The 15449-nt window shown below is 39.7% G+C and overlaps 2 protein-coding genes across 2 annotated transcripts; both read left to right on the top strand.

The window, feature by feature from the left end:
- Positions 1–2318: 2318 nt before the first annotated feature.
- On the top strand, positions 2319–2791 carry LOC113278910. Its single transcript, XM_026527632.1, has 2 exons — positions 2319–2711; positions 2759–2791. Exons 1-2 carry the CDS (start codon positions 2319–2321, stop codon positions 2789–2791), a joined length of 426 nt encoding a protein of 141 aa, XP_026383417.1.
- A 2985-nt stretch (positions 2792–5776) lies between these two features.
- LOC113281272 (respiratory burst oxidase homolog protein C-like) lies at positions 5777–10381 on the top strand. The gene is made up of 10 exons (XM_026529975.1): positions 5777–6600; positions 6695–6857; positions 6945–6993; positions 7085–7198; positions 7289–8098; positions 8184–8395; positions 8485–8587; positions 8743–8819; positions 9125–9684; positions 9878–10381. The coding sequence occupies exons 1-10, from the start codon at positions 5976–5978 to the stop codon at positions 9985–9987; spliced, it is 2823 nt and encodes a 940-aa protein (XP_026385760.1). The 5' UTR covers positions 5777–5975; the 3' UTR covers positions 9988–10381.
- The last annotated feature ends 5068 nt before the right edge of the window (positions 10382–15449 follow it).

The raw sequence follows: 15449 nt of genomic DNA, 5'->3' as shown, positions 1-15449 counted from the left end.
GAAGACTTGAACTTATCTATCACTCAAAAGTCTATCTATGTTATCTCCTACTTATTGAGACAAAAAGTCGTATGCTATATATAGACTTTGATTATACACAATTGGTATTTCGAGCCGAGTATACCTCGCATATCTATATCTCGAAATATATGTTGGTAAGCTTTTCGCTTCGACCAAGTTTATCTTTACCTAGTGACGAAAGTCATGATATGTTTCAATCACTTTGAAAATTGCTTTGACGACTATATAACGTCCTCTAAGAATGTTTCAATGATTGGAATGAGAGTCTAGATTACATAACCAATGGTGGACATAAGCATTGTTGTGGAAACACATTTATGTATAAGTCCTATTCCTTGAACCAAAATTTGCGAACTTTGTTGATTAAGAGAACCGGAAGAATGGCAAGTGCAAAGTCCGCGAACTCAGTCTGGAACTGCCGAAGTTCTCAAACCCGAGAATTTCTGCTGGAGTTGACAAACTAGTGCGTGAAGCTAAGTCCGCGAACCCAGTGCACGAACCGACGAAGTTCTCATTCCCGAATGCTGGAGTTTGTAAACTCTGCCCGGTAACTTAAGTACGCGAACCAAGTCTGCGAACTTAAGAAGGTTATATATCTGAAAATGATTTCTGAACTTAAACTTAAAAAGAATAAGGAATGCAGTTTGCAAACCGTGGCTATAAAATTCATGAACCAATTCAAGTGAATCAAATTATCTTTGCTTCAATTGTGTCTTGTGTAGTTACATAAGATTTCCTTGCAATTGAACAACTCTCTAACTAGTTCATTTGAGTCATGTGAACTAGTTATGGTGAAGAAGAACATGGTTGATATGAAATGCTCATGTGGCTAACCTTTTGGTTAAATATTGTTGAACCAACAAGTGCATATGTTTGGGTACGGTTAACAAACCTAGAAGCGTGCATTTCAATTGTGTGTAACAAGCTAAGTTTTCGATCTAACGGTTGAGAAATATTATCTTGAATCTAAATCAGGTTTTCATCTAACGATGGATATTGATTGCTTTGTACCAAGGTAACCTAATAGCAAACCCTGATTTGAAAAACTATATAAGGGGACATCTAGCATCAATGCAAAACTAATCCCCACACCTTACGTGTGATACTAGTTTGCGTGCTAGATTCGTTTCTCATTTAACCTTTAGGTTTCTTCTTCTAAAACCAGGTTAACGACTTAAAGACTTCATTGGGATTGTGAAGCCAGACCGATACTACTTTATCGTAATTGTGTGATCTGATCTTGCATCTTCTATCGTACGAGTAAAATCATATTGATTGTCTTGAGATTGATATCTCCAATAGGCAAGATATAAAAAGTAATCACAAACATCTTCGTCTCATTGTTTGTGATTATGCAACATCTTGTTTCGCTACCATACGATTAAGATTGTTGTGAGGTGATTGATTACTCTAGGCTGTTTTTCGAGAATATAAGACCGGATTATCAATTGGTTCCTGTTCACCTTGATTATTATCAAAAGACGGAACAAAACCTTTTAGGGTTTATCTGTGGGAGACAGATTGATCCTTCGATAGACTTGTCTGTGTGAGACAAATTTGTTTATCATCAAGTCTTCGATTTTGGTTCGTAGGAACTCTTAGTTGTGGGTGAGATCAGCTAAGGGAATCAAGTGTGCAGTATCCTGCTGGGATAAGAGGCCTAGGGAGTACAACTGTACCTTGGATCAGTGGGAGACTGATTGGGGTTCAACTACAATCCAGTCCGAAGTTAGCTTGGAGTAAGCTAGTGTCTGTAGCGGCTTAATACAGTGTGTGTTCAATCTGGACTAGGTCCCGGGGTTTTTCTGCATTTGCGGTTTCCTCGTTAACAAAATTTCTGGTGTCTGTGTTATTTCAATTTCCTCATTATATTGTTTTACCTTTATAATTGAAATAATACAGGTTGTGCATTAGATCATCAATTAGAGTAATCCAACCTGTGGTTGTTGATTGTCAATGATTGATCCTTGGATATTGGTCTTTGATACCATCCAAGTTATTCCTTGTGTTTAATTAAAGACTCGATGATTTCTATTAGGTTGAGTAAATCAAAACAAGAGAGAGATATTAACTCCTTGAGATACTTTTACCTAGATTGAGTCTGATTGTCTAGTTGATTCTCTAGAAAGTATTTCGGAGTTAGTCCATACAAATTGCTAAGCGAAATACTGGGTGTTGTTGTTAGAACCCCGCTTTTTTAGTTAGTAAATGAAACATTTGTTGATAATAGTGATTTGTTAATTCCCGATGTGGATAATAAGTCACATGGTATGAGTTTGTGGAAGAACGTTACTAATATGGTGACGATGGTTCAGAATATGACGACTTTTACGGTAAGAAATGGTAAAGACATCTGCTTTTGGAAGGATCGTTGGCTAGACAGGGGAAAATTGCAGGACTTGTTTCCAGTAATTTACAAGGCGGTGAAGGCTAAGGACGCAACAATTTTTGACATGATAGCAAATGAAGTCTGGGTTTGGGATTTTAAGAGACCATTAAATTCAAATGAGCAATTAGAATGGGACCTACTGAGGAGTGACTTAAATCAGGTTCCCGAGCTTGTAGAAGAGGACGATAAAATGGAGATTATGGGGAACTTCAATGTTTCAAGATGTTATGAAAGACTTTCAGGCAACCTTGAAGAGTGCGGCTTCGATGAGTCCCTTTGGAAAGGTAACATTCCAAACAAGGTAAGTTTTATCATTTGGGATACTTTTCATGATTTGTTACCTACCAGGGATATGTTACGACATCGGGGTGTAAATATTGATAGCGAGCAGTGTGTTTTGTGCAACGACGTTAGGAGTCAGCAAATCACATGTTCATTCATTGTAAGTACTCTTTTGAGATTTGGAATTATTTCATCAGATCCTTTAGGATAGCCTGGTCATTACCAAGTACTTTGCTTCAATTGTTCGAAGCATGGTCTAACAATGTGTTGCAAGGGAGAGGTAAGGATGTTTGGCAAACCTTACATTATGCGGTTTGTTGGATTTTGTGGAATGAGAGGAATGGAAGAGTTTTTGGAGGTAGGCACAAGAGTGTGCAAGAAAATATTGATTTGGTTAAGCAATTGGTAGTCTTATGGTCTTGTGACAACGATACTTTTAAGTATGTTGTTCCTAGTTTAATTTGGAATAATTGGGATACTCTAATGCGTATGTAGAATTCGCTGTATTAACCTTGGTTTGATCCTTGGTTTCTTTTTCTCATTTTAATATAACCTTCTATTTGAAATAAAAGAAAATATTCATCAAAAACGGCGGAGGTGCATAATTATTGTCTCCTTTCCCTTAACAGGTTCAATTATCGTAATTCATATATATGTGCCAGATGACTACTCCTACAACAATAATGCACACAGTTTCTACGCTTTCCTCATGGAAATGGTGCATGGATCATCGTCCCATATAGAAAAAAAACATTGAGATAACAAGAAGCAAATTAAGATTTTTTTTACTCTGAGATATTAGGTACTTTTGAGTCATCCTAAGATGTCCTCCATCACTTTCAAAAGATAACTAGATAGATATCATATCACTACTTTGAATGTACTGCTTTGCTTTGTGAATGTGAAAGAAACTAAAACTTGAAATAGAAACAAGGAATTCAGATGTGTCATAAATCATGATAACTACCTAAGCATATTTCCATTTGTTGTGTCCAACAACAAAGTCATGAGTCCAAAGACGCGGATTCACATAATACCCAAACAAAATACAAAACGGATCTCTCTTTTCTAATGCTTTGAATCATCAAAATAGAAGTCAATTTTTTCTTCCTCCATTTAATTTCACCAACGCAAAAGTCTTACCAATCACGGATTCTTAGAATCCATCATTCATGGGTCTAGTAATTCAATTGCGCACCAATATCAGCAGCTTTGGTTGGTAGATTTTGCAATTTGTATAAGCCTTAATGGAAAATGATCTACTTTTCAACACTAGTAGTAAGCCAGCATAGACGCGTAATACTCAGAAGGAAATTTTTTAACTATGGGTTGTGGAAAGCTCACACGCACCTATATATACTCGTTTTACAGTTAAGACCACCGGGTGAAATTCAAACTGTAAATTACGATTTACACACTTATTCATGAACTCTATATGTGACAGGTCTGTATTATACTAAACCAACAGGGAATATCAGTTAGCCAGAGATCGAACTCCCCGAATTATAGGTTAGGGATTCAATCCCGCGATTTCCGCATCAAAGATAAATAAAAATGTATTACAATATTATTGGTAAAATATAATAAAGAGTGGTGAAACACCCTCATTTTTCACTTGTTTGCAACATATACGTGCCTTGAATCACAAATATTACACATATGGCATAACAGTGACCTTACTGTCGCTATTTGTTTTGCAACACCAGCCTAAAATAAACCTAGAAAATGTGAGGAACCATCCATGCCATTTTTTCATTTTTATCAATGAAAAAGAAATGAATGGTCAATGGCGCGCATGCTTTTTTGTTATTCCTTGCCTGATTGACTTGAATAACCAACGTGTAAAGAAAGCAGTATTGTCCACATGTGAGAATAGGGTGGTCAAACAAGTTTACCTTATTGTATTTTTGGTGGTTAGGGTCCAATTTAACTTTTTAATTAAAAGTTGGATAAGAGTATGTACGTAACATAATTCCTAATGCAATGTGTCTTCACCTACCGCACGAATTGAAAAGACACCGAGCATCCGCGGCCAAAAACACAGAGCCCTTGATCCGTTCCAACAAATTGGTCCCTACTTTGATTATTCATCTAGACGGAGCAATAGGCCGGTATTAGCCTTTACCTTCCTCGCGGATTAAGGTGACAATAGATGGCCAAGTTACAGCAGTCCCAAATATACTGCACTTTTATACAAAAATAAAATGAAATGGGGGAATCAAAAACTTTATGACTCAATATTTCAATATTGTCGTCGCCTTGCTTTGCTCATGTCATGATGGCATAACTATTGCAAACTTCCAAGCTCCAACTCTAATTTGTCAACTCACACTTTTACAGATGCAGCATGTTAGAAGGCACTCACAAATTTCGCCTGCGGATTTTGCGTCCCGCAGGTTATTGATCAAAGTTTGACGGGTGGATGAAACTTCGATCAGTTCCCATTCTAGGACTTGGAACTATGTATGTCTCTGGTGAATTTTTTGACCAACAGAGTGGGTAGGAAGGACGTAGGATTCATCTGTACCCTATACAAACTGTTCCATTACTTTTCTTCTTTCACCTCCAATTCTGAGCTCCTAAGTCCTACCCTCCCCAGATTTGAAGCCTAAAAAATCATCAAAAATGATTTAACAAATAAACCATTTAATTCAATCAAAACTTAAAAAAAAAAAAGAATTGCTTGTTCATTTTAGGCTCATGCACATAATACCACTAGTCTACATTTGATTGAGCCAAGTGGAAGCACAAATGTACTCTTTATCTTTTATTTTTTTGAATCTTAGGCAAAATGCATGGTGAGGGCAAAAGGCCCGCCAAGAGAGCTCTGTTCACACCCGCTGGCTCAGTCCTTGAGTTGCGAGTAACTTTCAATATGATTTGAGGATATTATTGAGTCATAGTTTGGTGGTAAAAGACTAAAAAATATTAGTTAAATGAAAATGACCTTCAATAGCACTACCAGTAAGTAATCCCTTTGAATAATTCCAACAGTGATTTTCGTTAGTGCGATTTGGCTTTATTGACTAATCAATTTCGTTTGTCAATAAATTAATCTTTTCAAACCATTTAAATACTCGCATTATCCTTCTTCTCATTCTCAAGAAAAATTCAATTCCAAGCAAAAGCATCAGAAACACAAACAGACAGACAAAAATCTCATTCCATTCCCTCAAAACAAAAATCAATCTTTGGGGGACGCAAATATCGGTTTCCAGAGGCGTTATTCTGCATTCTAGAAGTTCTACTGAATCGAAAGATTGAAGAAAACGAATTTGGGTTTATGATCAAAGAGATGCAGAATATGGGGACAGAGGATCATCATTCTGATACAGAGAGTGTTGGGAGCGAGAGAGCTTCATATAGTGGTCCATTTAGCGGACCACTTGTTCTAAACAAGAGAGCAAGAAAAAGTGCAAGGTTTAATATACCAGGAGAAACGATGATGAATTCCATTAATGGTACTGGAAGGTCTTCAGCTACGAATAACGAAGACGACGATGAAGCTTATGTTGAGATTACTCTAGACGTCCGCGAAGATTCCGTTGCTGTTCATAGTGTTAAAACCGCGGGAGGTGTTGCAGACCATGAAGATCCTGAAGTGACATTGCTAGCGAGAACTTTAGAGAAGAAATCATCATTTGGTTCATCTATCATGAGAAATGCTTCTTCCAGAATCAAACAAGTTTCTCAGGAACTCAAACGTCTTGCTTCTATCAACAAACGGTCTGTTCCTGTACGTCGTTTAGACAGAACTAAATCCGCAGCTGCATACGCTTTGAAAGGACTCAAATTCATTAGTAAAACCGACGGTGGTGCCGGATGGGCTGCCGTTGAGAAAAGATTTGATACTTTAACTGCTTCAACTAATGGTTTATTACACCGTTCTCAGTTCACCGAATGCATAGGTAACATTAATTCCGATTTAGTACTACACAGTCACGGTGACTGAATCAAATCAAACATGGGGATTCTGACTTTATTTGGAATTCTTCTGTACAGGGATGAACAAGGAGTCTAAAGAATTTGCACTTGAGCTTTTTGATGCACTTGCTAGGAGGAGGCATATCAAAACAGACTCACTTAACAAGCATGAATTGCAAGAATTCTGGGAGCAAATATCGGATCAGAGCTTCGATTCTAGGCTCCAAACGTTCTTTGACATGTAAAATTCAGTGATTAATTCTCCATTAAATAATCCCTTTTAAGTCTATGTTGATTTTTACTAATTTAGGCAAGACTGCAAATGCAGGGTTGACAAAGATGCTGATGGAAGAATCACCGAGGAAGAAGTCAAAGAGGTAAGTTTCTTAGTAAACCAACTGAAATTTTCAGTGCCAGAATTCTGATTAATCAAAAGGAATTTTAAAAAAAAAAAATGTTGAACTGCAGATTATTAGTCTAAGTGCTTCAGCGAACAAGCTAACGAACATTCAAAAACAAGCCGAAGAATACGCTGCCTTGATCATGGAAGAGCTTGATTTAGACAACTTGGGTTACATCATGGTAATTACATTAATTAAGCTTTAACAATGAATAACTTGTACTAGTTACTATTTTGCAGCTAAATGAAGATTTTGTCTGTGTAATGAATAGATTGAGGACTTGGAGATGCTATTGTTACAAGCTCCACAGACAGTTAGAGGAGGAGAGAGTCGAATTCTAAGCCAAATGTTAAGTCAAAAACTTATAGCAACTAGAGAGACGAATCCGGTTAAACGATCGTATAACACCACTAAGTACTTCTTCTTAGATAACTGGCAAAGGATTTGGGTTTTCACTCTCTGGCTTGGAATCTTGCTCGGTCTTTTTACTTACAAGTTCGTTCAGTATCGTAACAAAGCAGCCTATGAAGTCATGGGGTATTGTGTTTGCACTGCTAAGGGTGCTGCCGAGACGCTCAAGTTCAACATGGCGTTGATTTTACTACCGGTCTGTCGCAACACTATCACTTGGCTCAGAAACAAGACCAAGCTAGGTGTTGTCGTTCCTTTTGACGATAATCTCAATTTCCATAAGGTAATTGCGGTTGGAATTGCGATTGGAACTGCGCTTCACGTGATAGCTCATTTGGCTTGTGATTTCCCTCGTCTCCTACGCGCTTCAGAAGAAGCGTATGAGCCTATGGAGCCATTCTTTGGAAAAGAACAGCCTGAAAGTTACTGGTGGTTTGTCAAGGGAATTGAAGGTGTAACGGGAATCATAATGGTGGTTTTGATGATAATAGCATTCACATTCGCCAGTCCATGGTTCCGACGCAACAGAATCAAATTACCATGGCCTTTCACCGGATTAACAGGATTCAACATGTTCTGGTACACTCACCACTTGTTCATTATCGTCTACACTCTTCTCATTGTCCATGGAATCAAGCTCTACCTTACCAAAGAATGGTACAAGAAAACGGTTAGTTATCCCACCCCCGATATTTAATTTGCTCGTCTAATTATCACTGTAATTAGCTGACGTTCATTGTTATGGGGTTTTGCAGACATGGATGTATTTGGCAGTCCCAGTAGCCCTGTACGCTTGCGAAAGATTAACTAGAGCTCTGAGATCAAGTATCAAGCCAGTTAAAATACTCAAGGTTGCTGTGTATCCCGGAAATGTGTTGTCACTGCATATGTCCAAACCACAAGGATTCAGATACAAGAGCGGGCAATACATGTTTGTCAATTGCTCTGCTGTCTCTCCCTTTGAATGGTAAATATAGAATTACTGCTTCAATAGAAACAAAAATGCGTCTGCGAATTGTTGTACCTAATAAAAAAATGTTTAATTCATGAAAACAGGCATCCATTCTCCATAACTTCAGCTCCAGGAGAGAATTACCTGAGTGTCCACATTCGAACTCTGGGAGACTGGACAAGACAGCTCAAAACTGTTTTCTCTGAGGTACAGTCAGTGTTTTAAATAAAGACCGTTGAAATTTTAAGAATAATAAATTGTTTCGAGATTGATTTATTGAGTCGAGTTAATCACGGATCGGATGAGATCCATGAACATGGTGTTAATTACGCTTGATAATAATGCATATAATATATTCACAGGTCTGTCAGCCTCCAACCGGCGATAAAAGTGGACTACTGAGGGCAGATTTCCATGGAGCTGGCGGAAACAATCCACCGTAAGCAAACATTTTTATCTTCTATATTCAATAATTATAGCCTCACAAAAATAACAATGTCGACAATGGATGGCCAACTACAGCTGCATTGGTTCTTTTGGCTTTCTAATGCGATAGATCACAGAATAAGCCAATTTCCGAATGTGACAGATGTGTACTGTGTGGTTGATAGAATTTCCTAAGCTTAGGCACATTCACGGGATTACATAACTGGTTTTGTACTCAACAAAGACAACACAACATACACATGCAATTTATGATGCACACTTGACTTAGACATTTAAACAAACGGTGGTTACGTGCAGGTTCCCGAGGGTGCTGATAGACGGACCGTACGGTGCACCAGCACAAGACTACAAGAAATACGAGGTAGTACTGTTGGTTGGGTTAGGGATCGGAGCCACACCAATGATCAGCATTGTAAAAGACATTGTGAACAACATGAAAGCCATCCAAGAAGAAGACGATCTCGAAGCGTCTTATAATTCATTGGGTATGGAAACACCCAAGAACGATCATAGTAACAATGGTAGCTCTAGCAACATTAGGAAAGGATTCAAGACCAAGAGAGCTTATTTCTACTGGGTCACGAGGGAACAAGGCTCTTTCGACTGGTTTAAAGGTGTGATGAATGAAGTGGCCGAGATGGATACTCAACAAGTTATTGAACTTCACAATTACTGTACCAGCGTGTACGAGGAAGGTGATGCTAGGTCTGCCTTGATTGCTATGTTGCAGGACCTTAACCATGCGAAGAACGGTGTCGATGTTGTTTCTGGTACGCGTGTTAAGTCTCATTTTGCAAAGCCTAATTGGAGAAACGTTTACAAGAGGATCGCACTCAATCACAAAGATTCACGAGTTGGTAAGTTCATTTTTTACTTGTTACCAATTGCATATAAACAATAATAACCTGGATGGTTCATTATTTTGGAGCATTACTACAATACTACTACTAATTTTCAAAGATGGAAATGGGCAAGATGATGCATAATATTATATATCCAATAAATACGTATAATTCCATTATTGATTTTGCTCATTATTTTATTGAACAGGAGTATTCTATTGTGGAGCACCAGCATTGACAAAAGATTTACGTCAGCTAGCATCAGATTTCTCTCGCAAAACAAGCACCAAATTTGATTTCCACAAGGAGAATTTCTAGGAAATTTAGTAGAAATGAATGAAATGAATTATTCAGTTCAAGAATCATGTACAGAGTTTCTCAATGAGTTTCTTGAATTCAAGCAGAACCGCTAGAATTGGTCACATGTCCGCAGACCGGGTATATGGATTGTGCAAGGTCCTCTCCACGGTGTGATCACATGTACGGATATATAGGTATATAACTATATATAGAATTACGTTAAATTACTAAACTACTAGAGGTTTTCGTGTCTAAGTTGGATATCTACCCTCACTTACTACGTATATAGGTTTTCCTTTGAATTTATTTAATTGACAATGATATTTTTGATTAAATTTCCATTCATTGAGTTTAGTAATTGTAAAATGTTTGTAAAAGGGAAGATGATGACAATTTAATTAAAGTTGTCTGCCTTCATTTTTTTTTTTTTTAATTTAGAAATAGTAATGATAAATTGCATTCTTTTGATTAAATACTTCTTCAAATGATTCATATACCTAATCTTCGCCACTAATAAACGCTTTTCACTTAATATTTACATCTTTCTATTCCCTTTAGCTGGGCACTTCAGAAGAGACATTTGTATCTGACACACTTCTTCATTTCCGCCACCACCTTAAAGGCTTAAACACTAGGTGTGAACACATAAATCACGAGGACTAATACTTGTTCACAAACAATGTTCGCACATACTAAAAACTCTTGAATTAAATGGCACAAGCATAAAATAGATGATACTATCGGTTCATCGGGCTCATCACTGCCTAGTCGAATAATATCAGAAAAATGATTGTATGAAGAGTAAGACTACCAATACGAACATAAATACGAATCATAAGGGATATGCGATGAATATAAAAATGCTGAAATATAAATAAGATGGAGATTTACGTGGTTCGGCACTAAGGCCTACATCCACAGGGGTTGGTGTTTCACTATGTATTGAATGTTTACAAAGACGAATGAATTTTGAATATACATTAGTCTGCGGAAGCAGTGGATTTACTTACTCTTCCTATTTCTCTCTCTTCTCTTCTATTCTAAGGATTGTGGATTGGTCGACCCCTTTTCTCTTGGTGGAGAGGGGTATTTATAGGGTTGAAACGTGGGTCCTACTTATGAGAAGCCGTTGCAACCTTATCTTCTTGTGCTTTGTGTCCATCACGCAGAGGTCTTCGTCCTTTACAATGCCCCCTGCGTTCCATGCTTGATCACGAAGGGTTGTCCTCGTTCGTCCTATGGGTTGATTGACATGTACACTGCTCAGAGTGTTTAATGCGGGTAGTTGAGACGTTTGCTCGTTTCAGACAAGTGTCTTCTGCCCCTGTCACATCCGTGTCAGTCAGATTTCTCCTCGCCGTTGATCTTGTCTCTTTCTGGGGATAAGAGAAAGTAGATCTTTGGGAGCTATTTGGTGCTCCGCACTAACATCATACTTCGGTACACCTTTATTTTCTACCATCGGATTATCTGGACGAAGATCTGATGTTGATGGGACATGCTTCTTGGTTGTAAGCGTGTCTCATCATGTTTTGATGTCTTGATTCGCATTCCTTCCATGTGTTTCTTCATAAACACATGGCTGATGGTTAAATATGTACACACAATTTTTCCCTTTTCTTCTGACTTGGGTATTAGTGGGAGTTTAGAAGAAAAATAACATTACATATTCCTCATCTCTCTCCTAATAACTTCCCCTAAATATTCGGGCACGTTTCCCAACCCATGTAATAACTGCATTCTTAAAAGGAGGGGACGGTTACGGTTCTGCTCCCAAGCTTATTAATAAGAGAGAGAATGTGAAAATTTTCTAGAAATACCTTTCATTCTCTTCCTGTCAGTCTTCATATATTTTTTCAGAGATTTTTGTTCTTTCTCCTTGTTCTCTAGCTATTAACTGCTCCTGTCTTTTCATTGATCACACTCTGCTCCTGATTCTTTCTGTTTCTTCTGTCCTTGCCTGTTCGTTGGTGTTTGTTTTCTTCTTAGTGGTGTTGTGAATTCTTTCTATATAGGTATGGGGTTTTTACACTTTTTCTGTTATTGATTTTTCCATCTTCCGCTGTTTGTATCGACTTGTTTATCTTCTTTTGCTGTAACTTGTTTGTTTTGTGATGAAGAACACATATGTCGAAGCATATATGCTTGCCCCTGTTCTTCTTTACAAAGCGAATATGCCAGTATTTTGATTGATTGATTGTTCTCTAGCTCTAGGGTTTTTGGGAGAGACTAAGATGAACTGTCATTTTATGGGTATTTTGATCTTTGGTGGCCCCCTCGTATTCACCTCTAAACTGTTTTTGTGTTTCCTCGTAGCTATGTCTGATCGTCCGCGGGTTCCTTACCAGACCCCGCCGTCTAGTCCGCCAAGATCCCCTCCGCGTAGAGATTCTGAAAGATATCCACTTGGGGGAGGTTCTTATAAAATCTTCGCAATCGGATCCTCGTGGTCATAGGGTTTCATCTTCTTCGAAGGCTTTGCCTACTAAGAAAGGGGATCTTCCGAAGGGTCCTTCTGGGTCTAGGTACGATGTTAACCGCGCTCCTTCTCGTCCTCGTGAAGATTCTAGGAGTACGCGGGCTCCTCCTCCTCGTAGTGAAACATTGGATGTTCCACCCATTCGTTCCATGGCTCCTCCTTCAGTGCCCCTGCAGAGTTCTTTGCCGCCTCCTCCAACGGTTTCTTTCAAGGGGAAGTACTCCAAGGGCACTACGTTGAAAGCTGATCCTCCTAAAAATCTTCCTTCCAAAAGGAAGGCTTCAGAATTGAGTCCCACGTCAGATTCCGCAGACGAGGAAGAGGCTTCCCCCGTGATACACAGCGTTTCAGTTGGTAAGAAGAAGGTCACTTTCAAGCATATTGATCTTGAGATGTTCCAGGAAAAACATGATCTTCAAGCCTTTGAGGTTCGCTTCTATGCCCCTGATGATGATATCACTTACGAACTCCTCTCTAAGTATCAGTTTGATGAGTTCCATCTGTTGACTACGGTTGGAGCCTTCGAGGCGGGTCTCATGTTGCCCCTGTATAAGTCGGGTGACTCCTTTTATTATGATGTGATGGCTAGTCGTGAAGGTTCTTCCACAAACACTCATAATCGTTCCGTGTCGCAATTGTCTGGGAGTTATCTTCGTGCACTGAAGGAATGTTATCTGCGGAGCAAGGGGGAGACGATGATGACCTGCTACGTTCCAAATCCTGCTGAGAGAGAGTGGTACACTCCTCAAAATTTTAATAGTTCCTTTGGGGATTATGTCAACAGTAGTAACCGTAAACCGTCGAGTGTTAGTCTTCGTAACACTGCTGCTCCTCGGGGTGAAATTCGTCTTTTAAGTGAGGTGAGTGATGCCAAACTGAAGTATGTTCCTGGCACTGAGGGATCTGTTAAACGGAAACTCTATCCTGCTCGTGAAAGGATTAAGCGTGATCATGATTATGAGTGGCATGCTACTGTCATTGAAATTGTTGGCCCTTGGGCTTAAGGTTGGATCCCTGGTCCGCGCGGTTGGCGTCCTTCTGAAAACAGCAAGCCTCGTGAAACTCCTCCTGCTCATTATGGAGATTTCTTCCCTTGGCGTCTGAATTTTGCGGGTATGAATTTTCCTTACGCTCTTGATGCTGTTGATGGAGATGAGGAGGAGGGTTCTGGTGCTACCCTTCCTCCGAAGAGTGCCGCTACTGCCAAGGTAGAGTTTCTTCTTACATTCTCTATTCTATTTGCACCCTTTTTCCCTTGGTTGAAAAAAAAAAATTTAAGTGAGGGAGAAAATGAGCCTTTGTTGGGACATGTACTGGTTTGTAGGTGTCGAAGAAGAAGAAAATTGGACCCACGCAATCTTCTACTGTTGTGACTGGTGAGGCTGAGGTTTATGAGGAGGTTACTAGTCCTGTGAATGAAGGTTTTGCCGAGGATGAAGAAATGTCCGATGGAGAAGAACGCAGTGATACTTCTCCCCCTGATGACGAGGGTGGTATAGGTGAGGAAGAAGTTTTCACGGGTGGTGATGATGAAGTTGAGGGTAATATTACCGCAGGTGGTACCGGCGAGGAGGGATATGCCGCTATTGGCAATAATACTGGTGGGAATGAGGTTGTGGGTACTCTGCCTGTTATTTTCCCAGAATTTTCCTTTGGTAGGATATATTCCGCAGGGGAATCCTTTGATGTAAACGTTGCTATGTATCTTGCCGAAGACTTCTCATTGCTTTCCCCAAATGATTATTGGGATGTGCTTGGAAATCTTGGTAAAGAGGGTGCCACTGATCAGCAGGTTGAAAACGCAGGGGGTCATGCCGAGGGCTGTGATGTTGAAACTGGCGCGGACGAGGAAATAACATCCAGGGAGAAGTCTGCGGTTGAGTCTCCTTCGGAAGATTTCCCTCACTCGCTTATGCCTGAGGGTGAAGATGCCATCTTGGCTTGGCTTAAAAAGAAGAATCTGATGTTCGTCTCTAATCCTTCCCAGTGGTCACTGGTGAGAAGAATTCCGACACTTATACTCGTCAGATGATGCAATTGTCTTCTGAGGACCGTGTTGCTGAGATGTGGGAGAAGAATTTGAGAGCTTCGGAAGCTAACCTGGTAGTTGACCCTCCATCCTCTGTTGCTGATATGATGGCCATAGCTGATGGGTACCAGTACGGTTTTCCCCAGCAGCGTGTCTTGGAGGTAAATCCTTGTACTTTTTTCTTCGTGATATCCGAACCCTTCGGTGTAATAATGTTTGTTGTTTGATACATAGATGATGAGGAGCGAACATTGTAATCATGTTTTGTACCAATTTTTCAAAGCAAAGTCTTTAAAGTTGGAGGCTAAGCTTCGTCATAGAGAAGAGGAACTGTCTGCGGTTGAAGTGGAGATAAATGAACTGAGGGGACGTCTTAAGGAAAAATAATAGTTGGGTAACGCTGAGGAGAGTCTTTGTTCAGAGCTTGATGCAGTCCGCAACGAATTGGAGCAGACTCGCAGAAATGTCTCGTGCCTCACAGGTTCGTATCTTACCAATCTTTCACTCCTCGTGATTCCCTATTTGTACTTTGGTGTTCTGTCTGAGTCTCCCCACCCTATCTTTAGTGGGTGGAGTACCCGAGCTGATATGGCTTCGGAAAGAAAGGGAACGACAGAAATCCCATATTGCAAAGTTGGCGGGGAAGTTGAAAAGCGAAGTCGTAAAGTGGAACGCTCGTGCCGATGAGCACAAAGCCTTAGCAGCTGAGTGGCGTGAAAAGTGAACACAAATGGTTGATATGCAAAATAAGTACAACCATGACCGTCATCTGTTCAATGGTATGTTTTTATGGACGCGTGATAACCTGCGGGAGGCTCGAGGACATGCTTCGGACTTAGAGGCTAGAGTGCGCCTTTTGGAAGAAGAGTTACGACAGGCTCGTTCCTTCTTAGGCCCCGAGGTTAGGGATAGTATGCTGCATCTTACTGAAGAAAGAGATAATACTAGGGCTGAGGTCGGCGCTCTTAGTAA

The sequence above is a fragment of the Papaver somniferum genome, chromosome 5 (assembly GCF_003573695.1).
Source record: "Papaver somniferum cultivar HN1 chromosome 5, ASM357369v1, whole genome shotgun sequence".
NCBI classification, from domain to species: Eukaryota; Viridiplantae; Streptophyta; class Magnoliopsida; order Ranunculales; family Papaveraceae; genus Papaver; species Papaver somniferum.
This window is presented reverse-complemented; position numbering and strand designations above follow the sequence as displayed.

Excerpts from the sequence above, each read along its gene's own strand:
- LOC113278910 (XM_026527632.1), top strand. The coding sequence starts at position 2,319 with ATGGTGACGATGGTTCAGAATATGACGACTTTTACGGTAAGAAATGGT. Across the intron at positions 2,712-2,758 it reads AAGGTAACATTCCAAACAAG|GGATATGTTACGACATCGGG; the intron begins GTAAGTTTTATC and ends GTTACCTACCAG.
- LOC113281272 (XM_026529975.1), top strand. The coding sequence starts at position 5,976 with ATGATCAAAGAGATGCAGAATATGGGGACAGAGGATCATCATTCTGAT. Across the intron at positions 6,858-6,944 it reads CTCCAAACGTTCTTTGACAT|GGTTGACAAAGATGCTGATG; the intron begins GTAAAATTCAGT and ends CTGCAAATGCAG. Across the intron at positions 8,588-8,742 it reads TCAAAACTGTTTTCTCTGAG|GTCTGTCAGCCTCCAACCGG; the intron begins GTACAGTCAGTG and ends ATATATTCACAG.